A 26,864-nucleotide genomic window follows, 5' to 3' on the forward strand; every position below is an offset into this window, starting at 1 on the left:
TTCTGTTATTGGAGGATCTAAAATCTCACGATTCAAATGATGAATCTATGCTGATATGTAGCCAGTAGATTAGAGGAGCTAATAACATGAGCTTATTTTCACTAGTGTTCGGGAATGTTAACTGACGTTCACTGATGTTAACTATTGTCCGCAAACGTCAGCGAACATTAGTTAATGTACAGTCCAGACTTACAGAGTTGTTAACATAAAAACAGATCAACTTGCTATTTTAAAAAGAGAATAGTTTCTTGTTTTAATCACTGTTGATTTTGTAAATGTTTGGGAAACTTAGGGTGTCTTGTAAAAGCAGAATAATTAGTGTCTAGGCATAACGTTTATGGTGTAATGAGAAACTGAGTAAATACGTTTTTAATGAATTATCAAAGGAAACAGCCTTTGTATTTGCTTGAAATAACACATAAAAATACAATATAAACTTAGTTGGTATATTTGATTCACTTCCAACAGTCACACTGTAATATCCATCACCACCACCACCACCACCACCACCACCATCACCACCACCAACAGCAAACCACCAACAGTACAGCGGAGGGGAGGGGGTTGGGGGGGGGACAACCAAAAAGAAGGTGTGGTGACAAGATGTGAACTTATAAACCTATAAAACCAAAAAAATACACCACAAAACATGGCTCAGTGATGTCGAGGTGAAAAAGGGAGGCTGATCAAAAATGCAAATCAATGACAAACCACCAACTGAAATTAAAACAAAAACCACGATGCACACGAGACCGAGAGCGTGAGAAGAGGAGGGAGTAGGTGGTAAATGACCAGTCACCAAGCACAGGCAGGCAGGCAGGCCACCAGAGACGACAGTTATAATCATAATAATAAAAACAAAATCAGATTAGGGTGAGAGGAGGAGGAGGAGGGGGGGATGAATAGGAAGGGAAAGGGGGAGGGAAGAGGAGGCCTGGTGGACATTGACGTCGGGTCGTCCTTACTTCTGTTGGGGGAGTTCCAGAGCGTGGCAGAGGACTTGGACAGCCTGTTGTTAATGACAGGGTCCACCTGTCTCGGCAAGTTGACCGTGGAGGCCGAGCATCTGCCTGCACCGGAGAGAACGCAACAGACAACAACTGTTGAGGGCTGAGGGCTGCCGACTCCCTCGATCCGGACCATGCAGCTGTCAACAGGGACTCACCATTCTCTGAGGTCAAACTCATTATCATTTGTGGGGTGGGAGGTGGGGGGGGGGGAGGAAAAGGGGAGGATATTTGAGGAAAGTATGGGAAGGGTGTGGTGTAGTTAGAAATCACATGTCGAGTAACAACTTCAAGCTTTTTCGCTTGTTTTTTGTTTTGTTTTTTGTTTTCCTGCAGCAAAAAGCTAGCGTTAAAAACGCTTTTCCCACTCATTCAGGATCTTTCACACTCTGCAGGAGAGAAACCTCGTCTTGACCTCAGTGTCCCCGGGGTCCGAAACAGGCGGCCCCGTCACATGTTCGACACCAGAACCGGGACAGGGTGCCGTTTGAAGGCGGGAATTAGCTCGCGTCTCTCTGGAAAAAACACACTTCACACTTCTGACCTAATGAAACAAGCTCGAGACAGCTGGCCGCCTGCTCGGCTCTCTGAGTTTGCCACTCAAGACCAAATTTTTGCCCAAAAAACACTGAGCTGTTACAAGTGGTGACATCATGGATTACTGTGCAGGTCATCTGCCCCCCCCCCCCTCCCACCCCCGGTACCCCGTCTTTACGACACCAAACCCTTCACGAGCTATTTCCTTGAATTGCATCAGCGGTGAGTCACAGTCTGTGCAACACAAACACTGGAGTTACAGGGAGGAAGTCAAACATCTGTGTGTATCTCATTGTATTTGGCTCTCTGCGAGTGTCCGTGTGGTTTCGACTGAAACTCACTTTCTCTGCGGGAGGTCTGGTTGAGTCCGCCGGCCCAGGACCACCTCTGCTGGCGGATCTCGGCCCACGTCTTCTTGGTCGACCTCTTGATAGCGGCCTCGTATCTCTCCTGCAGGACCACACGGTTGACAGTGAGTCAGCGTTTGCAGCCATCACGGTTTGGCTTGACGGTTTAAAAGGGTCAACATTTGAGGTAAATACGTGTTATTGCAGAGAGACAGGTAATCGTGTCCGTGTGGTAATGAGCGGCTTGTTAGCTTAGCTTAGCATAAAGACTGGAAACAGGTGGAAACGGCTAGCCTGGCTCTGCGCAGCTCGGTATTTACACACTGTGGCAAATTCTTGATGACAACACGTAATTCGTCCGCCCGGCATTTTGTGCAGAATCCCCGCCAGTTGCCGGGCAACCTCACTATGACAACAACAAGACTTGTGACTACTTCGGGCTGATGATGGCCAGTAAACAGTCACAGCTGAAACCAAAGGAAAAACTACAAACTGTCACTTTTAAATTCCTGTTTGACTGCAGGTCAAACAAACAAGATATAAGATGTTAATTCTTGAGCTTCAGAGGTGATGATTGGCGTATTTTTCAAGTTTAGAAACAGCCAGATTAGCTGTTGCTTCCACTCTTGATGCTAAGCCAAACACCTCCCGTCTCTCGCTGCAAAATGAACCGGCAGATATGAGAAGCGTTGACGACATGTACCTCTCGGCAAGAAAGCAGACGAGCCCGCTTTCCACAACGTTTCCATAACACTCATACTGAACAGCCTGCGGTAGCAGAGAAACATCACCGTATGATGGAAACTGCTCGTAGCTCAAGGACTTCTGATGACAGGAATGTTGCTCTGACTTCAATCAACACTGAGACACTGCTGTGAGTGGTGATACAAAAAAAAAAAAAAAAAACCTGCCTCTCTGTGAATGTTTGGCCTTGGACGAGAGGTGAATCACAATAACAAAGCACTAATCATTAAAAAAAACACAACCTCAGAGCTGAACTACCAGACCCCGAGCAGATAATCTCTCTCTCTCTCTCACTTTGTTCTTTTCCAGTTTCTGTCTCTGCTTCTCCTCCAGCAGCGCTCGGCGTTTCTCGGCCTTCAGCCTCTGCTCCTCCAGCTTCCTCCTGCGATCCTCCAGCTGGCTCTCCCTCAGGCGTCGGGCCTTCTCCTCCTTCTCCAGCCACTGGGCCTTCTTCACTGCTGCAGGGTCGCCACAGAAACACAAGAGAGCGATAAGAAATGATGAGCCCACAGGTTCGTCTGAAACATTTGCTTTCAGTGTCACGTGTTCGCTGCTGTTGTTTCACAGCTTTAAGCAAAGCCCTTTTATAATGCACCTATTTTTTAAATAATGTAAATAATGATTAGAAGAGTCTACAGCTATGATAGCAGCTCTGCGGGGCTGTACTTTGGCACACAGACACGCTTAGACACACCTAAGGCTAATGCTATTAGTTCTGCAGGTACTTGGTAAGACTGTGTGTCTGGTTCAGTCAGGAGAGACTCGATTTAAAATCCCAACAGTGTTATTGCCATGCAAGAACAAGACGGAAACGTGAGGGATGTGAGAGTCTTTGGAGATTAGACCCCCGCTGTGATGTCATCATGTTTAAAGGGGGTGAGGCAGTGTGCGGTACAGGAAACTCCCCCGGGGACACTGCTGGCCAAAACCCAAAATAAAGTAAGTCATCGACCTACCAGCTGATGCGGAAGAGAGGAGAACAGATTTAAAGTTTGACAGCAGTGGAATTAGATTGAGATCATGGGGAAATTTGATTGGTTTACTTTAAACACTTATAGTCAGTTGATTAGAAGCGAGAGAGTGAATTGAGCAAGAATGAAACATAAAAATAATCTTCCTGATTTGAAGTTACGCTTAGCTTCATTAAAAGTTGTAATTCTGACCCGATGATAGATGTTAAAGAATTATGACTGAATTTTCATGGTCATCAAAGAGAAATTCGGCAGGATTCATCCTGCGGGGTCCATTAAAGGTTTGTACAGATATTTTACTGGAATTTTTTTTTTTTTTTAAATGGTCTTCACTACTATCCCAGGATTCATCCTCAAGGGACCATGAATATCACTAACATTGCTGGAGTCGGGCCTCAAGAATGACTAAAAACCTATCAAAAGGAACCAATGGAAAACACATAAAAGCCAATTTATCTATAACATAGTACATTTTTAGTGACTTTGGGACATAAGACATAATTCCTGCACAAAATGTCTCCTAACGCTGTTTTTTCTAAAGTCAGTTCTTCCAATGTGACGGTATATAATCACCTAAAGCTCCTGATGGGCCTCTAACACCAGCTCCCACACAGAATAGGAGAAACAGATGGAAGACACTGTGTTCATTACACTGTAATCCTGATAACAGTAAATAAGCAGGAGTTCCCTGCTGCGTTTTACAGCATCCTCCAGCAGACGCCAGTTTTTTCTTTGCACATACGCTGCTGCGCCTCATTTCTCGGGGTAACCATCAAACTGCAATCAATCCTTTCGAATTAAAGCGTCTCCACGTCGGACAGCAGCTGCGTTGCTCTTGTCCTTTACAGATCTACAGTCTTCTCAACACTTGTGTATGAATCAGCGTCCACAACATGCATTGAGCACGGTGAAGAGTTTGAACAATGATGAGGTCAGAATGGATGAAGTTATGTGTGGGTTACAGGCCGGATACATTCAAAGAACGTGTCCTAGTATTACCTCACACTGCTGCGAGTTAGACGGCATTAGAAATACTTCTTAGCGGATTAAGCTCTGCGAGGATGTAGCGGTGTTGTGAGGCGAAGACGCGTTTTGTGTTAAGTTCAGTATTCGGCAGCTCATCTTCGCTAATGAGCCAAAGAGGCACGCAAGTGTGAGCTTCACTGACAATGAGAGAGCCGTCTTCACTCCTCCATAAATCCAATTCCTGAAAAAAGAATCCAATTATGTTCAGCAGAATTGAAAAACACGGCGCGTTAATGCTGATGTTAGCGCGCTTTTCACGTTCTCGTTTTTGCATAGAAATTCCTTTGCAGAAAATATCTGGAGCGTTTACTTAACAACAAGGCCTGCACCATATGTCGTTACCTGCTGACTGCGCGCAGCAAATTGAATGCTGCACATAAACAAAAACTCAACATTGTGCCATATAATTTCACACAGAAGCAGACTGCTGCAAACTGAACTTATCTCAGAGAGTCTGAAGCTGTAAAACCATCGAACAGTACAGATAAAAAATTTTTTTTTTTTAAAAAGCAGCAGAATTCCCCTTTAACTGCTGCAGCATGACCACATTACTGATGCTAATGAAAGTAGTAATTAAATCTAATCTGTCTGCGAGGCCTGGTCTCAGTTCACGGTAATGACGGCTAATTTTTCACGCCAGGTGCCTTCGGGCTCCGTGTGATGCATCCGCAAGGAAACGCGCACTGAGAGCTGCTCCCACTCGGGCCTTCGTCCACCGAGAGAAGTCGCGCGTCTTTCATGTGTGTTTCGGGTTCGGCACAACAAAGAGAAGTTTTGAATTCTGCAGCCGCAAAGTAAAACCGTGATTGCAGGTGTGGAACATGCACGCTGGGCGGGAATGCAAAAAAGCCAAAATAAACGTAAACATGGCACGAGATGAAACATTCAATTAAAACAAAGAAAAGAAAAAGGCTGCAGAAGGGTTCGCGGAGTTCAAAAGTTTCCACCGAATGACGACAAAGAAACCAAATGACCAACACAATCGATTCATGGAGGGAAGAAGACGGGCAGGAAATGGTAACCTCCGTCAGGAGGCTGATTATTCCCACATGGCATGACTGCTGCGAATGCGGAGGTTTTAGTGAAGCCCCTTACCTTGCAGCTGAGTTTGCTGTTCTGAGAGCCGTACAAGAAGAAACAATGAGACACATCAATAACCGTCAGTCGCTTCAGAGCAGAGAGTGACAGAGATACAAAGAGGGAGGATACCGGTATAAATAGAATAGAATAAGATAAAAGATGAGCACGCATTAAGTTGGTCACAACAAAGTCCTGCTGCATGCATCAAAAGCCAGAAGTTTTCGGAGTTAAAAGAAAGTTGTGCCCGAAACATCTGATGTGCGTCTTTTTTTTTGTTGTTGTTGTCATTTCTTACCGATGTAACGAGCTCGCTCCTCCCGTCGCTCCTTGGCAAGTTTCTGCCGTTGCTCTGAGCTCACGGAATCTGTACGGAGGAGAAAAGACAAACCTTAATCTTCAAACTTAAACTTGCTTTCATTGGTAGATGTTGATAAACAGTTGCTTATTTACACATCCAGTAAAATCATTTCCAATATCCCCTCTTCTTTTTGCTCTGTTTTTAGTCTCCACCAGCTCCTGAGGGAAGTATCTGACCCTTCAGCTGCTGGTTTGTTTTTTGTTTTTTCCACTGCAGATAAAAAAAAAAAAATACTCATTAATTCCACTTTAAATTGGACTGTAAAACCGAGCAGATCAGGCTCAAACTATGATTTTACGTACTTCCGTCAGTACATGTACATTTAGTATACTTCCATGAATTTCAACAGGATAGTGTTGTCTCATATTGCACACTACCATTCTGCACTTACAGAAAATAACCGCAGCACTTGAATGCATCACTCACAAACATCTCTGCCGGCTCTGCTTGGTTATTTTTACGTAAAGAATAACATGTTTTCTGGCCTCTGTTTCTCTCACACAATAAACATACTGATGGCTATTATATATAGATATATATATTATGCTTGTGCACTCAAAATAGTGACTGTAAATACATGATTTGAGACGCAGCCTTAGATTCCTCACTTCACGCTCAGACTTCTAGACGGAGCTTTTATGCGGACTGCGGCTCCTTTGTGCTGAAAGGAGCCCGAGGAGGTGGTTCGGACGCTGAAATAAATGAGTTTAATTTGAGGTTATGACGATTAATCCACAGTCCTGTGAACAGTTACAAAAAAATAATTGTCTGTTCTGTAAATTATTGAACATCTAGAGATCATAATGACGCTTTATGCTGCAGATTTATGACGTGAATATTTATATGACTTAATATGTGGGAAATGATTAACATGTACGAAGGAGCCCAACTCAGCTGGATTCACACAGTGCTTCGTTTTCAAGGTCAGTGTTAAAACTCTGGTGTACGAGATGTGCATGAGCTGTTCAGCCGTCCTCATCTGCAGCAGTAATCAGAGTGAGTCCTGGTGCACTTTGAGAGACGCGGTTGTGTAACACGAGCATTCGTGTCGCTCTCTCTGGCTGTGAAAGGAGATGACTGATGAGCCGTACACGCCGCTGACAACCAGGACCCCTGGGGTGCTCCTCGCCGAGCCCGTCTCCTTTTCTGTGGTTCTTCTTTGCGCTATATAATATGTATGCTGCGCTTTCTCAACCAATCGCAGGGGGGCCCCGCTGCACTTCAGCCCCCGTCTCCATGGCAACCTGAATTTCCTGCGCCCTCCCTCTTTTCCTCACCCACCTTGCGGAGAGCTTTCCTACACGCCTGATATGCAGACGCTACGGAGAGCAGAGGAAAAATGAATCTCATCGGCCTGCAGGTCCCGCACCACCGAGACGTCGCTCGATGCACCGCCACCACCGCCCGTCCACCAACACCCCTCCATCAGCCTTCCTCCATACTGTGCTGTACATCCACACAGCAAATGACCAGTGTGCATTCAGCCACAACCATCTGTCTGGTGGAATGACTCGCTATAAAGCGAAACTTTCCACTAGGACAGAAAGTAGGAGAAGATCACGTATGAATCCAGGACAAAAATACTCCACCTTACACTGCAGTGAATGAATGACAGGTAGCAGGTTATGATCAGAAAACAAATGAGCACACTGAGGAGAAAATTGGTAAGGCAGAGAGAGTGCATCTCTCCTATCTCGAACCAGCATTCACCTCATAACAGCTCCTCTGTTAAATAAATGGACCAAATGTGACCTCTAACTATAATGTCCCTGAAAAGATTAGAATAATACCTGCAGTCATGTATTAGATAGATAGAGAGGTACAGAGGGATAGATAAATACTATAATCTTCTCAACAGGGAAATTTAGTGTCCAGCAGCTCACACACAGAAATCTGGAATAAACGGCAGAAAAATAGCCAATAAAATGTCAACTGTGAGCCAACAACAGGGCCAAAAAAAAACACACAAAAAAAAGGATTACCAAAGAAAAATTAACCAATAGATCAATAAATAGATGCATGAAATAAAAAGTGCACTAAGTAAAGGGGTTAAAGTGAATCTACAAAGCCGACACATTACACTGTACAACCAGAGCTCCAGAAATATCACGTGACAAATGCAAGAGCTGTGATTGGTCAGCTTGTGATGCTCATATTTTCTCCTACCATGTTCTGATGATATTACAGATTGTTGAGTAGCATTGCACTGTGATAATATTGTTGGACTCACAGCAGAACCAGCCACTTGGTCTTGTGCTAAATTACTCACAATGCAACTTGACCAGTCAAGAGATCCGGGTGCATTATACCAGTAGCAGCTAATGAGGTGGAGATCGTGATCGGCCCGCAGAGGTCTGTTAATGTCACTTCTCTGTGACTCCACACAATCAGGTTTTTGAAGTTATATCTGTCGGCCGTCGTGCAGCTCTCTCTGGAGACACGAAAGGCTTTACACAATTTTATTTTTCACTTCAGTAGTAATGCTCCCCCAAGAACTGCAAACTGCCTTTGATTTGTTGAATCAGTGGAATTCCCCTTTGTGTGCTCCAGACGGCAGCAACGTGTGCTTAACCGCAGGAGAGGCCACAATAACTGCAGAAAACAAACAAGCAAAGATACTCGGAAAATCCTACACACTGCTCCTGCAGAGGTTCAGTTTGTAGGATTTAAGGGGATCTGGTGGCGGAAATAAAACATAAAATTCACATGTTATGTTTTCATTTAGTGTATGATCACCTGAAACTAAGAATCATTTTGTTTTCATTTCCTGAGAAGGAGTCTTTCATATCTGTTTGGGGCCCTCTAACATGGAGCACTGCCATGTTTCTAGAGTAGCCCAGAAGGGACAAACTAAACAGTGGAGGGACTTTTGTGTTTTTTTGCAAGCATCATGGTCACTGAAGATTCTCCTGCCCGCTTGGAAGAGGACGGAAAGGCGAGGGGGAGCTCAGATGGTTGTCATCTGTAACCTCACCACTAGATAAACCTCTGCATCCAACACAAAGAGGACTCGGTAGTCTTCTTCATTTCAGTAACACACACGTAGGAGTACTGTCTCCTTTGCAAACCTTCTGCACTACGATTGTTGTTCTTAAATTGACATTACTTCAAATATAATTTCATCTTTAATAAAAAATAAAATCTTATCTCGTGACGAAATAGGTGAAAGATGTCCAGACTCTGAATCTAAGAATGCAGTAAATGACACATGATGAGGTTTAACCTCTTAACATTCACCCCCTTATAGCCGTCTTTGTTGATGTGGTATAAAATAGTTTAAACTGCGTCAAGTGTGACTTTTTGTGCTTTCAAAACGAAATAAATAGCTCAAAGCTTTTCAAAATAAAGCGTTTCGTTCAAACACGACCTATAAAGTCACCAGTTCGCTGCATGTCATTCGCCATCTCTCTCCGACCTCATTTCCTGTCTTATCTTTAACGTCAAGTCACCAATAACAGATTAGAAATTCCTTGAAAATTCCTCTAAAATTGTTAATGGTCATGGTGACATTTAAAACATCTCAAACTAAACTCTGTCCGGCCTCTCAGCAACTCGACGACCAAAGAAAAAGCCCCACAAAGTTCCCAAAATACCTTTCTTGGGTTGCGGGCTGCTGCTTGTGCCGGGGGTGGAGGGCCGGACGTCTGTCTTGGAGGAGGCATCTGTCCTGGTGAGCGTCTCTGTTTTGGAGTCAGATTTGGGAGACAGATCTGAGAAGGCCGAGTCGTCTGGAGTCAGGAGGTCTTTCCCCAAAGACTTGTCCCCATTCTGGATGGACGGAGAGTCCGTCTGCAGGGGCAGAGCTGCAGGACAGAAAGAGAAAACAACATAATGACTGTACTGATGAAAAAACACATCATATCACACAGTTTCTTGTGTATAAAAACATGAAAATCATCCTGACAGTACATGTAAATTGTCTCTTTGTGCCGGTCACTGCTGCTTTTTGTCTCCCACGTGACGTCTTGTTGTCATGTCAGTCACCATTAGTGCAATTTCTCCGAGGTGACGCCTCCAATAAAAACTGCTGACTTTCTTTGTACCTCCGCTGACGACACGCCCTCTCTGTAAACCTGTAAAGCCCCGGTGGCTTCATTAACACAACACTCCAGCCACATTAGAAATAATTAACATCTCGTTCACACGCGATTCGCGCACATCATCAGTCGATCCTACATTTTGGTCCAGGAAGGTTTCAGTCCTGCGGAGAGAAACCCTCCTGTCAATACTGTTAAACACACCAGCGGCAGGAGAGACAGCGTGAGAATCACAGCTTTTACAGATATTATACATGTTTAAATAAGACAGACAGGCTGAGATACTGATGGATTCTTCCTGCAGAGGAAGAAGAAAACATCTGAGATTGTTCTTGCCTTCTTAAAATGAAGAAATACTTGCACAGTTATTACCACGGGGGAAAAAAATGATTACTCACTTGGCTTAATTATTCCCATAGAGCCACTTAAAATAACGTACAAATCCCCTGACGTCACTGTGGGGCACGACAAGTTTCTCAAATTCAATCTGAGCCTCTGGAGCTGAGTGTGACTCAACAAGTTTACTGCTGAATACACACTTTTACTGAGTCTACAGAAATAATTCATTACTGCTCAAAGAACTGTTTAATAATCAGAAAACTGACAAACATTTTCTTACCAATCAGTAAAGCAGTCCAACATTGACCGGTTTCATTGTCTGAACTGTGATACTTTGCTGATTTTCTGTGTTTTGTGTCGCCGTAAACTGAATATGTTTACAGTTTGGACTGTTGTTCATTATGTCCCGAGAAATTTAGATTATAGTATTTCTCTCTATTTCTGGTTAATTTAAAGTCAAATATTTTACTTCATAAAGTTAGATGGAAAAAAAATAAATTTAAATTAATCCAGAAAATGATGAACTAATCTGACTTTTAGTCCCCTGTGTGTCTCAAACATTAACACCTTTGACACTTTTTAATATTTATTGTAATTTTCCACCAAATAAAAAAAAAACATCTTCAAACTCAGTCAGTAACAACTCAACAACTTTGAAGCCTAAACAAACAACACTGAGCTCTATGAATAGGAGACGCTTGGGAGAATTTAGAAATACAACAAGTCTCCTCGTCCTTATGAAGAGAGACCTGAAAAACTCCAGCAAAACTACATTTTTACTTCTAATCAAAATTGTAAATTAGACAGTAAATAACTATGGAGCAATAAGAATGATATTATTAAACCTGTTTTATCCATCTCAACTGCATCGCTATCAAATGTAATGCAACAGAAATGCCGCAAATAAAAATATGCATCCTTTTAAGTCATAGTCGAACCCATGCAGCCTGTTTATTGATTACGTGATACTCGGGAATCTTTGAAAACTGAAGGCACTGCGCGTTTGAATCTCCGATACGGCCCGGTCCCACTAGAGACCTTCAGGATGGATGAGGTTAAACCTGGATGCCATAATGCAACTCCATCTTGTCCTTATACTCTGTTTATTTCATATTGACTGACTGAAAATAACAGTTTCTGACTTCGACCTATAGAAAAACCGATGCCTCACATCAGCCAAGTCTGAACAAGGCTTTCGTGTCTCTCAACAGTCTCACCTGCTGTTCCTGCTAACGCGAGCCAAAATGTCCGCTGTGAGAAAAAGGTCCATCGGTCAAACGTTGTGCTTAACGACCCTGCGCTGGCAACAGAGACGGCTACGGTTTTTTTTTAACACCACGCTGCTGTCGTTCTGAACTCAGCCTTGCAGCAGTGTTGGATAAAACACTGACAAGTTGTGAATGGATACCCTCTTTTCCATCTCTGCCATCCATCTCATATGACCCGAACGCAGCTTAAAACCCTCACTGACCTGTAAACACCAAAGTCTCTTTTAACTCCATGTCTGATAACAGTCTCCGCAGGCGGACACCGAGCCCATCATACAACACAGAAATCACTACATGCCTCTGTAAAATCAATAACTTGACACAATGACAATAAATCTGTAGCTGCAGCCCTACATACAACACCGTGTGCTTTGTAACATGAAGAGGCCTGTATGGAAAAACCTCCCGACATGAGCACCATTCATTTCTACACACAGATCCGGCCCATGTTTTTCACTTCCTGACCTCCGACCCCTACGGAGAGTGACAACAAGCCACAGAATACATCCTGTTTCAGTCCTTGCTCTGCCTGTTTTTCAAACTGGGTTCCTCTGCTCGGCTGCAGCTCGTCCTTCCTTCTCTGTCTGGTTATTCCGGCTGGAGAAGTCGGTGACAAACTGCACAGAGCTGCAGTGACGCATGGTCTCAGGACCGGAGCAGGAAGAAGGGGCAATCTGTGCTCTTCTGCAAGGACGTATGAAGGGTTAGAGGAGAGATTTATAAGGACAAGGAGAGCTTCAGGACAATGAAATGGCGCAGAAGGCTGTTTTTTCTTTCTTTCTTTTTTTTTTTTTGTAGCGACAGAGGAGAAAAGGGGAGCGTAGGATTTGAAAAGACAAAAAGGAAGAGCGATAAAAGACGGCCAGGCGCAGAGCGGGAGAAATAATGAGACGGGGGGCTCGGAGATAGTGAGGTAGGAAGGTGAAAGGCTGCCGGCTGGAGGCCAGCTCTCCACTCGAGTCAGCCAACAATGGGCAGATGGAGCGCGACGCTCTCCTCGGGCCCGTCCGAACGCTCACCGAACCACATAAATCGTAGATTAACACCGGGCTCCTCTCCAACAGCCCCCACTGTACTTCAACACGGGGCTTAATGCTCCGGCCACACTACAGAATACAAATGGAGGATTAATAGGATATGAATTAAAGCCCTGTGTGTGTTGGGATAAGAAAGCAGGGAAAAAAGGATGCGCAATCATGTTCAAACAGGACGGCAGCGCTACTACCTGATACTGAAAAAAAAAGGATTTGGATTTGGCAAAAAGAGGATTGCAATGCTCCTCCTTACTTGAGAAGATTACATGCTCACAGAGTGCAGCTGACTTTCTTGAATATAAAGAGTTCACCAGCCTGATATGGCCGTAGAAGACACAGAAAGCCCGAAGAAGGAACAATTACAATCAGAACTTAAAATACTGTTGAGGATCGAAACTCTATTACGGCTTAAAGACATGAAGTCAAGTCAAACATATTTAAAAAGAACAACAAGAGGTGCTGCTTGAAGCGAATTAGCAGGTAGTCACACTTTAATTTAACATATAGAGGAAAAATACATTCAAGTTGAATATTTACTGTAACATATGAGAGCAGGAAACAATCTGTGGAGTCTTTCTTAAAAAAAAAAAAAGTACTTACACGTGCGTCTATAAAAACTACAACAGCGCTGAGGTGTGCTGTTGATTTCTGTGTAACGGCCAAAATAATGTTTCCAACAACACAATAATAAAGTGTTAGTCAAAGGCAACTGGACTCGCACACATTTCTCTCACCTTTCACTTCTCATCCAAAAGATACGTCTTAAAGTAACACAAGCAGCCTTGAGTGAAAACACTCAAGACTTTATTTATTTATTTATATATTTTTGAGTGAAAACACTCGAGACCGAACCAGATGACCAAAACTCTTCAAAGAATTACTTGGAAAATAACTTGGCCTTTTGTTCAAGTAATCATGGGAAAATGCTCTACAGCAGGGGTAAGAGCTACATGCTAACGTCAGCACGCTGTTTGAGCAGTAAAACACTGACCGGGTTCATCAGCTCAGGTTAGCTGGTGCTAATTAACATTGAGCACATAGCAACACAGCAAGAGTCAACACAGCAGGTATTTAATTAAAAAAAACAAAGTGCTTAACCAATTAAAACTAAGACCAGGGATTACCAAGGTTAATAGGATTTATTGTTTGGAGACCATTAAGGTCTGTCGATTTCAGTGCATCCGTCCAATAGAAGCAGACAGAGCAACACTAAAAATACAGCAGATTACTTCACTCTCATGTGTTTCGGTCCTGTAATATAACCGAGGTGTGTATCACTCTGCTGGAAAACATTATTGTTGGAAAAAGCTCCTCCTCCCTCTGTTTTCCTTTCTTCTTTGGGTCTTACTGTTCCTTCTCTCCTCGGCTTGATGTGACCATTTTAGGGTTGCGGGACAACTGTGAGGCTGTTTTTTTTTGTTTGTTTTTTTTGCTTCTAACTGTTTTAGGAAATCTAATCTTAAATAAAGTTTATTATACTGCGTCTAAAATCCCTGTGGATTATGACAGAGTGCCGCTGTGAGGAGCTGCACATTAAAAAAAAACCAACTGAACAAAGACCAGCTGGAGGACGAGATCCTTCAAATGATTCAGAGTAGTCATTACTGTAACTGCAGCACGGGTGTGGCTGCTGTGTGTTTTCTTTAAAGCACCGAGAGAGGAGCGACGATGGGAGTTGTGTTAAAGAAAATCGACTGCACAATGTTAGAGTTTAGTTTATGGACCATTTGCGGGAAGCTAAAGCTGCAGGTTTTGACTTTAAATGGTGGACAAAAGAGAACAGGAACGACTCCCAAGTCATTCATAGAGCCCGATCAACATATCAGCCAGAAGATTTATATATCAGCCGGCTGATATTGACCTATAACCGATAACTTGATACCAGCGTATATTTATTTTTTTAACAGAAAATACAGAAAAAAGGCATTTGGGGGACATACAAATTTTCTATTTGTGTTTTTTTTTTTTTTTATAGTTACTTACAAGTATTAAATTGAATGTGTGCACAATAAACAGTAAAAATATCCTGTCTCCATTCACATCTTTGTCATGTGCCAAATGTGTGGGGGATTTTTGCTATATATGTGTGCTAATGTATCCTGTAACTACAGTATCCATATGTAATGAATATTTTGCCGACATATCGCCATATCAATATATATATTAAAAAAAAAATTCACTCCCTAATGTTGGTCTCAGCCCCAAAACTTCAGTACTTCTAAAAACTAATTCGGCACACTTTTAATGTTGCAAAGCACTGAAAATGCAAACAAACAGGCCAAAAACAGGTTGCAGCGTAGCTTACTGAAGCCCGGGCAACATTATACTTCCTGAGTACATCCCCCAAAGCATGATGGGAAAAGGTATATTAACCTCCGTCAGGCTTGTTGCATTATTTCTGACATCACTGAGGCTCCGAAGGTCCCATTGACAATAACTGCATGTTATACCGAAAACTATTACGTGTGGAATTCAGAGGCAAAGCTTTCCTCTTTAGACATGTTTTCACTGGGGTTCCTGTAAAAAAATAATAAAAATCTGAAACACAGATTCAGCATGATGTCTGCCCGTCACTCCCTCCTTCCTTCCCTCCCTCCCTCCTCTCCTCCCCCGGAGCTCCTCGTCCCTCCACAGGCCTCTCAGGTTTCTGTGCCACTGTGACAGACTCCGGGGTTTATAAATAGCGATAAGCACCATACTGAGAATGTCGGCCATAAAAGGGGCTGGCTTCTGTCGAGACACCTTGGGACGGCACAGTCGCCACAAACTGCAGCACGCGGCACACCAGGTTTACTGAACGGGCACGGCAGGAAACTTTATTTTGTGTTTGGGTCACGTTGGTGGGTAAAATCCAAATCCATCTGGCACGAGAAGTGTTTCTACCAATAATAGAATAAAACAGGGAAGACAGAAATGAGGGCTGGTAACCTGCCAAACTGGGAGCTCAATTTAAGTCTGTGAAAGTTCAGATGAAATTTGCCAACAATGTAATTACATTGCCAAAAAAAAAAAAAAGAAGAGCTGTGTGGGTTTTTTTTTTTTGGAGCTTCTGTTCAGCTGCCCATTTTGTCCGGTTGGTAAATCCAGCCTTGGTAATTATCAGATTGACCACACGACCGCAACCCTATGACCGCTTTCCCTGAAACCAATACATTCAACTTGCTGCTTAAATCATGAATAAAATGAAACGAATAAAGACGCCTCACGTCAGAAAAAAAAAAAAAAAACACCATTTAAACTCGTCGACGACGGTAAACATGAAATCTTTCACATCTCTACAAACCATCCTATATGATAAATGCCATAAATGCACTCTATATTGTGCTTTCTATATTAAGTAAGTTGCCAACTTCACTATTAATGTCGGGATTGAAAAGCCACTATAGATGATTGACAAAAATAGTTCTTTACTGTGATAAAATTGTAGATTTGTCAAATATTTGCTGAGAAGTTTTCTTTTAAAAGTGAAACCTCCTCCTCATGGGCGTTTTTTTTTTTTTTTTTAAAGGTGAACGGCAACAGAAGTTAATGTTGCGTGAAGCAGGTCGGACTCTATTGTCGGGAGTTATGTACACACATGCGTGCCTGTGTGTGTGTGTGTGTGTGTGTGTGTGTGTGTGTGTGTGTGTGTGTGTGTGTGTGTGTGTGTGTGTGTGTGTGTGTGTGTGTGTGTGTGTGTGTGTGTGTGTGACATGTTGGATCTGGGTCAAACGGACGTCAGGAATCTACGGCATCCACATTTTCCCTCTCATGTATTTATTCAACAAATGCGTGTCTTTTGTATGCGTCTCCACAGTCTGCATGTGCCAAGGAGGAGCAGGGACCTGGATAAAATTGTACACAAAGGCAAAACAAAGGGAAGAGATTAAATACTCAGTGTGTAGTCACGGCAACAAGGATAACATGTCCTCGTTCGTACCTCCACACAGAGACTTTAGGAATTTGCAATATTTCTCACCCAAAAAGCGAGCGCGCGTTCTCCCTGACGAACGCCTCCACATCTTCTTCCTTCACGAGCAGAAAAAAAAAAGCGGAAACGCTCTCGGGCAACAAGCGTCCACGCCCGAGGGACGAGCAGAGGAAACACATTCCCGGGACCAAAAACAACCGAGTCGAGTAAACAGTCGTACCAGACTTTCAAACTCGCTCCCCCCGAACCCCGTCTCACGACAACCGACGACGACGGCAGGTAAAGCAGAAAGGTCAGCGAGGCTGAACGCGAGCGCGTGCGTGATTTCAAGAAACAAAAAAAAATGTCAACAGCAGGAACGCGGAGAAATACGGCGACGAAAGAGGAGGAACCTCTGTTTTAACGCTGCGTTTCAAATACGGAGCAGCGACTCTCAAAACGTACGTTTTTCGTCGACATTTGTGAAAACGCAAGTCTTTAGTTTCACACGGAAGAAGATGAAATGAGGTTTCTGATTTTGTAGCTGATGACTGATTGGTGCTGTCAGCTTTTTCCATCAAAAGTGAAATCTCCCACTATGTCCGAGGGACCTCTCGATGCACACAGGATGCTGATCTGTGACGCCAAACGAAGCGCAAAGGATCGTTTCTCTTTCGGCTTGAGCGTGTGGACGTGAGAGCTGAAAGCAGCAGCCGACAGGATGTTACTCCTCTGCAAACCGGAGGGACGTCCAGATGCTTATAAACCGCAAAGAAGTGGGTTACCCAGTCACAAAGACTCAAAAGCAGAGCCCAGCATGAATCATACATGAATCGTCCATTCTTCGCTTTTTTCGGCTTCTTATTCACCCGCTCGGAGGTTCACGCTGTAAATGAGGTCAGAGGTTACGGAGAGAAAGAGGATTTCTGAGGAAAGAGGAGAGGAAAACATCTCAGGCGAGGATTTTGTTGCGTCTGAGGCCGTAGTCAGGGAGTTTCACTTCTTCTCACGATGATCTCATCGTTACATCATCGACCACGACATAGCAACGGTGAGCACGGCACGTGATGTAAACAAGAACGACGTTGTGTTTCTTACAAGGTTGAGTGGAAGACAGGAAGCACTAAAATGGCATCGGACCTCCCTCCTGTCCTTGACAAAGACTGTAAAATAGACAGATGAAGAACTACCGAACCCACAGGAACAGCGCTGGGCGGTGCAGTAATTTCGGCCAAATTGAGTCACCACAACTACGTTCATCATGTGACGCACGCTGACTCATAAAAACTCACCTGATGGTTTTTCACACAGAAAAAAACTTAAGTTTTTTTTTTTTTTTTTTTAAACTTTCAAAAAAAAAAAGAAAAAAAAAGGGGGGGTACTTAGATAGATCATGAATCTGCATGTTAGAGAATGGGACAAGAGACGAATAAACTGAAATACAATTTTCCTTAAGTCTGGTCTCTACTTCTTATCGTGTTAACATATGTTGAGGTGTTTGTTTGTTTGTTTGTATTGGCGCGTGAACATAGCGCAGGATTAGCATCTACGGTCATCAGTGGGTGGAGACCAAAATCAGAAGAAGGAGAGTATCACGCGTAAATTAGTCAGACCAGCAACTACAATTGAACGTACGTGTCTGCTAGAAGGATAAATATGCCGACATTTTCAGCATAACAACTTAAAGGGGTGCCGATGTTGTGTTTATTTACATTTAAGATTCGCAAACGTGTCTTTTGTTAACAGAAAAGGGAGTTCGTTTGTTTATGTTTCTCAAGGTAATGAATTTCATTCACCGTCTTGGCACCGGCACAGAAGAATTTCAAACAATACTCTCAGCCCAGTGCAATACCACAGAAAGAAAAACAGGCTTCAGACACAAACAGCTTCACAAAACAGACGCAAACGGCAGAAACGAAAAGCAAACCGCTGCGTCCTGTTTATTTCTGTCACAAACTGACCAACAGCCTCCTCAAGACTCATTGCATCACAGCTGGGACAAAAAAAACACCGCAAGGAAACCATATTCAGAATAGTACATCGTCTTTCTTTTCTTTTTCTGCACTTTCAGCTAATGTGTTGTTGTCGCTAAGAGCTTTGTTACATTATTTGTTCAAAAAGTTGAGAGTCTTTTTGTGATGGAAAGTTCTGGTGGAAATATCAGATCAACACACGTGTATATAGATCCCAGTTGCCCCACAACCACACTCTTGTTTGGACTCATAAAGTAGGGCATAACTGTCTGGCTGACTAACGTTGACCTGGCAGCGGGCAGAGGTCTGATGACGGACTAAATTTAATCTCAGCTGAGGCCTGATTTGATTTCGGAGCCGTGACGGGCCGTCGTCGAATTCGGACGAGTCTCTGTAGGTCAACGAAGGACGCTTTGAAAGCAGCATGCTTCTATAATCTGTACAAAAGCGTCATTTCTCACTACGTAATGAAATCCGATGGGTTTTTGGTGAAAAGTGGAGCTGAACTGATTAAATTGGCAACATTTTCATATCATGTTAGAAGTTTTTTGGAGCAAAAAGGCCCCGAGAATCATCGCGAGTCTGAAATGTGTATATTTTCTTGATTTCTTAGTATTCTGTGATAATAAGCTGAATATATTTGGGTTTTTGGGCTGTTAGTTGGACAAATCCAGCAACCTGGGGTCTGGTAAAAGTTACTTTTCACTGTTTCCTGATTCAAACAATTCTTTGATTAATAAAGAATGAAAATAATTCTCAGTTGCAGCCTGAGTTAGTTAACACTGTACTACAGAACTGCTTCAACACACATCAAACTAATACACATTTTAAGGTTGCAGAACGCTACAGTCGGAAGAAAAATGGGAGAAATGAATGAAACTCAAGCCTCAAAATGGTGACAAACAGTTGAACCGGATGCACACACGAATTACGCATATTATTAGTATTATTATTATTATCATCATTATTATTATTAAAGTTGTTAGTCTTTCTGTTTTGATGCATATTCTTAATTTGAAATCCACTTTTTGCATTCGGCATCAAAACCTTCACCCTTCTAATATATGAGAAAATAAAAAAATTAAAAAAAAAATGCATTGAGTTTCCCTTCATTGATTAAATGACATAAAGACGAGGACTCAATACCTCTTGTCAATAAAAATCAACAGAGATGGTGCTGCAGCATTAACACTGTAGGTGTGTTGCTTCAAAGACATCAGATGTCCAATTATTTTGAAGAAAAAAAAAACCAACATGGCGGAGGACATTGATGATGCCCCCGCCCAGAGGTCATAAAGCCTCAACGTGATTTACTGCTGCTCTGAGCATCGGACACAGAGGAAAACCCGTCTGGCATTTTGCTGTAGCCTTCTGCAGGTCTTCCTTTGTCCTTTTATTCTCTTAAATGGAACAGTAATCTGCTCGCTGGGCCGTTGAGGCTCGGAGTGGGAAGCAGTGCAGCGTGGCGTCACTGTAGGAGACTGCAGAGGTAATCAATCGACTGGTGCAGCAGGAAGAAGCTGCAGCTTAACTGGTTTAAGGCTGCTCGTCTGCAGGTCAGAAGCAAGCCTTCTGCAGAGCGGACACGCAGGAAAGAAAGGAAAACCGAAGGAAAGCATCTGACAAACCACATGATGATGGCTGCCTACACAAGAATTTCTCTGTACTTGTACTTGGAACTTGTTTTAAGTCCAGATGGCTGCTTCTGGACATGTCTGTGTTTTTTTTTTTTATTTTATTTTTATTGTCATCAGTTTGGTTGAGATGAGGCTACAGTTGTAGATCATCACAACCGTCACATCATCTGCACTCTTAATATTAGAGCCAGAGGGTGCAGTGGCAGAGATGTGGTGTGGTGACTGACGTGTGTGCGTTTGTTTAAATGGGCATGGACATCGAATGTAGCTACAACGGGGCTGTTATCTCCACACGTGCACCCACATGAACTTCAAAGCTGGAGGAGGAAGGGGAGGTGGCGGGGCGGTGATGGCGGGGGTGGGGGGGGGGGGGAGCTGCATCTGTTAGTGATTTTCCCAGAGGTTCAAGTTTCACGTCAACAAAAACATCCAGGACACATGTTGCCAGGCAGCTCGGGTAAAAGGGGGACAAGCACAGGACCGGATACAGCTGCAAGAATAAGAAGCTGCGACACCGAACTGAACACATATCGTGTCATTTTAGGGAATTTCATCTCAAATCAAACAAGACAGGTTCATGCACCGCCTCCCCCCCCCCCCCCTCCCGCAAGAGGGAATAGAGCTCATGAGGTCTCCTTCGCTGCACGCAGAGCAAAAAGCTACAATTTGACATTAAAGATAAATCCGGCTGCATTAATATTGATAAATTCAACTTTAATAGGCAAGAAGTAAAAAAAAAAAAAAAAAAATGTGTGAGCAGCAAAATTAAAAGAAGAGATGTGCCTCTGGAAATGCCCCGAGGACACAATCAATACTGTAGCCTCAGTCTGGTACATCAAAGAGAATCTTCAGAGAATTCAAACTACGTTCACGTGCAGGCAGAGCAGCGCCGGGCTGAAAGGCTAAACTCATATAAACTAGGGTAACTTATCAAACCTCAAGACTGCCTCAGTATTTTATTTTTCAGCGCTCCGGAGATGTAGCGTAGTTTCATGAGTTAAATCAGAATTTTGCCACTCATTTTTTTCAGGTGAAGTTCATTCAGCTCGTTCTCAGACGACATTAAACGTGATTACAGACGTTGTATTACTATATCCCTCAAAGTAAGGTATTAAAAAAAAAAGTATTGCAGTAGTATTGGTGTCAAAACCTAAGCGTCATAAGAAGTAGCGCTGAGATTAAGTTGAATTATCTCACAGGTGCTGTCATTTATAAAGAAAAATATTTAAAAAAATCACCAGTTTTATCACCAGTTTCTGAAATATGACAGTAAGTCTCTCAGTTTTGGGTATTTAGGAAAGAGTCTTAAACATTTTAGTTATTTATAACACTAATTGCCTGTTCAAATGATAAAATGACGCGGAAAATTACTCCTCAAATGTTTGTCGATAAAACATAACCGTGATTTAACTCTGAATATGGAGGCTTCACAATCAGGCAGCGATGTATTTCGCTTTTCTTGAATAAACACTGGTGAAAAAAAAAAAAAGGGGCTAGAAAGGAGAATTGAAGTACATCTTGATTTAAGTGAACATGCAGTATGTCTGCTTCTAATTTCTCTTGCTACTCCCCCCATCATTATGTCCAAAACAGTCAGAAGAAGTGTAGGCGTTTCTTTCTCGCTAACTCTGATCTGTAAAATATGACACGACAGCTCCTTTTATGAGTAAACTCGGCCTCACACCGTTCCCTGAAAGGATTATGCTGGCAAACAGGATTATTAATATCAATGACCCATTCATGAGTCCTGCTTTTTTTTTTTTTATTTGAAAGCAGGGGACGAAGGGGAAACATGACTAATCTGTGCGTGAGCTCTCAGGAAGCTGCATCCTTCTCCTTCTTCCTCCTCAGCAGCAGAACAGATCATTTCCTCTGTGAGCTGGCTGCGATTTAGAGCATGTGGTCACTGGGAACGCTGACGTGGAGGGAAGGCCAGAGCGCTCTGGTCCCTTCTCCTCCTTCCTTTCTTCTTCGAGGGTCCACAACAGCAACGCGCCTTATTCTAGCCGCTCCCGTCCTTTTACGGGCTTGTTCACTGTCAAGGTTCAGCTATTCGTCAACTATTACGGAAAACTGACAGAATATTCTGGTTCCAGCCTGTCAAACGTGACGATTTGCGGCTTTTAAATTTCTTTGGACTTTTGCCCAAACAGAACGATCAATTTGAAGACCCGATTTTAGGCTCCAGGAAATTATTACAGAAGCGGAGTCTAAACTCTTGACGGAGTAGCATCAAGGGCCGCCGTTTACTTGCTGTGAACGCGGCTTTTTATATCTACGCGTTAAAAGATAATGCAGTTTGTCATGTTCCTTGGCCTCGTAATAACATCAACCTCAAAACTCTTTATTTACGATGTACAACTCTTGCTACAGATACAGTTTGTTCAAATGTTTCTTTAGTTTAGCTGACGGTTCATTTTTTTTCCTGTCAAACTCTTTGGTTCCAGCTTGCTGCCTTTACTTAGCTGGAAACTCAACATCTTTGTGGTTTTCGGACTTTTGCTGAGAAAATAAAAAACAATTGGATCTTTTCATTATTTTCTGCCTACCTATCAAATCAAAACTAATTGCTAGTTGCAGCTCTTCGTGCGACTTAACTTTATTTACAACATGAAAAACCCCAAATCAAGGCCTGCTCTGAATTGAATGGTGGAGGGTGGGTAATGATAGAGGCCAGTGGAGAGTTGCTTCTAGGCCAAAATCTACATTTCCATGCTGGCTGTGATCTTGAAAATGTTCCAAGAACATAACGTCAGCATGACTGGGGAAGCTGACGGGGCCAACGGGAGTCCACGTCTCATGATTACTTCCACAGAGTAGCATTTAAGTCCGAACCGAATTGGTGACTGGAGCGCAGCGAGACTGGAGAAGTTTGTACGACGGCACTGCAGACATCCGGAGAGAGGCGCTTTAATCTGGGTGGGAAGGGGTTGCAACATATACAGTCTGAACCTCTTTAGAAAGACATGACACAAAAGGTGATTTGTCTCCGCGAAGGAAGCCGGTGCCACTCCTATTGTGAGCCGCAAACAGAGAGTCTTTGAACGTGTCATGTCTTGGAGAGGCCTGGTGTGACTCCAGCAACTCTCTGAGGAAGTAAAAAGGAAACTGCTGTAGCTGTGTTTCCTTTCCTCCGAGTACTCCAGCTTCTTCTCTTTGGCATTGACTTTGAAACACCAACAGGGTCAACAACAACAACAAAAAACGCCTCTGATCGAGCAGCGCACTGTCGACCGGTTGACTGGTTTTAGATGTGGGATGGCAGGAGAGATGAGGTCAGGAGGGGTAACGAGGGTGGTCGGGATTTGGATGGTCCACATGCATTAAAGGGGCTCAACCTCAGACCTGAATAAATCCCTCTGATACGGGATTATGATCCCCGACTCACAGCCCTGTCGTCTCACCGGGCTGACATAAACAAACGGACCCCAGGTTTCTTTTCTTTCTTTCTTTCTTTCTGTTTTTTTCCTCTTGTTGAAGAATGAGACACGCAGGAGTCAGAGAGAAAGAATGCTTCTGTTTATCCAACGGCGCGGCCTCTTTCGGCGTCTCGCATTCCTGATCACGTCACATGTCGGTCAACCCGGCTGCGTGCTGCGGCCTGGAGCCAAAACACGCTTTGTTTTTCATCTTCGATAAACCCGGACTGATGGGCGACTTCGCTCCGAAACAATACGAGCTCGTTGAGCACTTCAAAAAAAAAAAAAAAAAAATACGCACTTGTGATGTCAGAAGTTTCGCGTAAATTGCATTTCGAGCACCGATAGAGACGCATTTAAAAAGGTGACGGGCGGTGCTTCCAACACATAAAAAGTCTCTTTTAAGACAAAAAAAAAAAAAAAAGGTGTCAAGAATCGTTTTCATTCGTCGTATTTCCACTTCGTGCTCATGCATGTTTATTAAGGGAGCTGCTTTTCTCCTTCTCCTTGCGACACTGTACATGCAGACACCCACACATGCAGCGGTGGGGCTCAAAGACTTTGCAGTGATAAAAAAGCTGCAGCAAACATTCCTCCCTCCATCCACACATCAAGTGGGAACAAAGGGTGGGGGGGTGGAGGGGGGGCTGCCAATGAACAGAAAGTCACCTTCGAACAGTGAACCACCGGTCAGCTGGATGTGTGCGATGGAGACGTGCAGCATTTCATACCTGAACGTGGATGAATTCATTCTGCTTTCATGGCTGTGTGAGCATTTATCAAACAACGCCACAAAACAAACCAAACAAACGTGAATCCATCCCACGATCAGCTCCTCAGACCTCCGTTGTGGACAGAAAACGTATGAATCACCGCCAAACCCACTCACTGTTGACCGCCTTGTATAAGAGTCGGTAAACATCAGCCTAATTTAGACTTCCGAGACAAACACCAGCAAACCTAAACAGATGAGAGCAGCAACACCTGGATATTTCAGGTTCATCGATAATTGACATTTGTTGAGTAAATGAAATATTTGCAGCACAAAAGAGAACTGAACACACAATGTCTGCTGTTTTTCTTGGAAGGATTTCATTGAATGTTTGCTGGCTACTGAATCATTAAAAAAAAAAAATTAAAAATTAAAAAAAAAAAAAAGGCTGGGCAGTGGGAGAAAACTCTGCAGCAGCCAGCATCCGAGGTGCTCTTGAGCAACGCACTGAACCTTGTTTTGTTTTTCTTTGAGGGGGTGGAGGGGGGGTCGCCTGCATCCATCTACACCAGCTCTCCAGTGTCACGGCTGCTGCCTGATTGTATATGTGGGCCATTTTTCACCCCGTGCGCCCACTGACGCGTTTGGTAATGGAGACCACAGCTCAGTGCAGCATTTCCAGGATCTCTGCTGGTCTGCTGGCCGTGGACGCACAAGCATCCCATCTTTAAGGATTTCAGTGGGAGGTTGCGGCGCTGCAGCTGTTGAGTCTATTTTTTTTAATTTTTTTTATTTTAAATCCAAGCATTTCACTATGTAAACAATATATTGGAATTATCATCACAGCAAAAATGAATAGTATCGTGAAAATAAACAAATAACTCTACTGTCAGTCTCATTCTACAGCATTTCATGACCTATTTATATTCACGATGACTGTAAGATACTCACATTTGTCTGTTAGAGTCAGCTTCTCCTCGAAATTATGTCCAAGGTCCTTATAATCCATTGTTTCCATTCAGGCGGATCGCAGTCCCTTTCCAGTCGCTGTCATTCCTCAGAGTCGTACAAGTACAGGAGACGAAACTCCCGGTACAGATCGCTCAAACACGCCCTTTGTAAATCCAACCCGAATGGAAAAAAAAAAAAAGTGGCCAATTTTTATTTTTATTTTGGTGAAAATAAAACCGGATCCGGCTGCAAACAGCGGGGGGGGGGGGGGGGGGGGGGGGGGATTTATAAAATGTTAAATGAAAAATAAAATGTCAGTGTCTTTTAAAAGCAGAGGCTCGGTTCAAACCAGTGGGTCTGTAGGTCTTTACTGGAAAATCTACAGTGTGAGAATAAAAAAGCTTTCAGTACGACCCGAGGTAAAATTACATAGAACAAGAAAACTATTTCCGGTCAGGATTTTCAAGATAAAACTAGTCTATAGTCTATATTATTTTCTAGCCTTTTCCTTTAAGCAGTCTTCAAAGGAAGTCAGTGCCATGTAGTTAAAAGCCCCACTAACTAACCTACTGTTACAAATTATGGTATGCAGTGCAAGCATGCTACTCTTTGATGACTTTTTCTTCTTGGCATTGGCACTTCTCACAAGCTGCCGGATTTATTTTCTTCCTTTCTCCATATCAGATAATCAGGGATTTTCATAATGATGCCCCCCCCCCAAAATAAATAAATAAATAAATAAACTACATTACCCAGAGTGCACTACATCTCACCTGCCTTGCTTTTCTTTGTTGGCTAAGTAAAATTACGTAAACCTAAATGCTGGCGTGGCTACAAACAGAATCCGACGATGACGCAGCAGAGCTTTGAGAGCAAAATCCTTCCCAAATAGGAAAAGCATGCCACTTAATGTTAGCGGCACTGCTAGCAGCGAGGAGCCATGTTGGCGTCAGTAAAACCCAACAACATACTGGTGCCGTTTCTGTCAGTGTGTAAACTTCCTCGTGCTCGCTGAACTTATGCCCTCCATCAATAATTCAACCTTCACTGTGTCTAATGGAGTTCATAAGACAAAAGGGCTGGCACACATTGGTCGGCCAAATGCCACGACTTCCCGCATCCATTTAAAATTACAGTCGTCGTTTCAAATTAAAAGCCCTCTCGCGATTCATACACGGTCCAGGCACATACTAAGTTTTGACCTAGTGTTGTTGCTCTAATAATCAAATAATCAACCTAAACCATAATCTAATATTAAACAGGAACTTTAGTTGCGACAAGTTGTTTTTCTTTGCAGTTTTTGTCAGACAACGTGTGCTGCATATTTTTATTTAATTTCCAGGCACTGTACTCTCACAAATTTTGATGTTATATTCAATCTGCTGTGCTTCTGTTAACATGTACATGGAGGTTTGAAAAAAGTTTAAAGTTATCAGGTCAATCAACCAGAATCTGTAATGAATAATAAAAATAAAGATGCACAACAGACGGGACAGCATAAATACCACAAAATTACAAGTAGTTATGTTTCATTA

General features: G+C 43.1%; 1 protein-coding gene across 5 annotated transcripts in view; it reads right to left on the minus strand.

Annotated features, from left to right (window-relative positions):
• Positions 1-25,586, minus strand: part of LOC138617076 (MAP7 domain-containing protein 1-like) — a 39,371-nt gene extending 13,785 nt beyond the window's left edge. For 2 of the 5 annotated variants that reach the window (XM_069691757.1, XM_069691748.1), the window contains exons 1-7: positions 25,330-25,586; positions 9,664-9,873; positions 6,008-6,076; positions 5,728-5,748; positions 2,930-3,093; positions 1,886-1,994; positions 966-1,070 (exon numbers count right to left, since the gene is read on the minus strand). In XM_069691757.1, coding sequence (XP_069547858.1) covers positions 966-1,070; positions 1,886-1,994; positions 2,930-3,093; positions 5,728-5,748; positions 6,008-6,076; positions 9,664-9,873; positions 25,330-25,396 — 745 coding nt within the window. In that variant the 5' untranslated portion in view covers positions 25,397-25,586. The remainder of the gene's footprint in view (positions 1-965; positions 1,071-1,885; positions 1,995-2,929; positions 3,094-5,727; positions 5,749-6,007; positions 6,077-9,663; positions 9,874-25,329) is intronic. The other 3 variants (XM_069691766.1, XM_069691775.1, XM_069691785.1) reach the window with 3 other exon arrangements.
• Between the last annotated feature and the right edge of the window lie 1,278 nt (positions 25,587-26,864).

This window comes from Brachyistius frenatus, unplaced genomic scaffold (assembly GCF_029030835.1).
Source record: "Brachyistius frenatus isolate BFR_SWC_R1_liver_20210118 unplaced genomic scaffold, ASM2903083v1 Contig_2, whole genome shotgun sequence".
Taxonomy (NCBI): domain Eukaryota; kingdom Metazoa; phylum Chordata; class Actinopteri; family Embiotocidae; genus Brachyistius; species Brachyistius frenatus.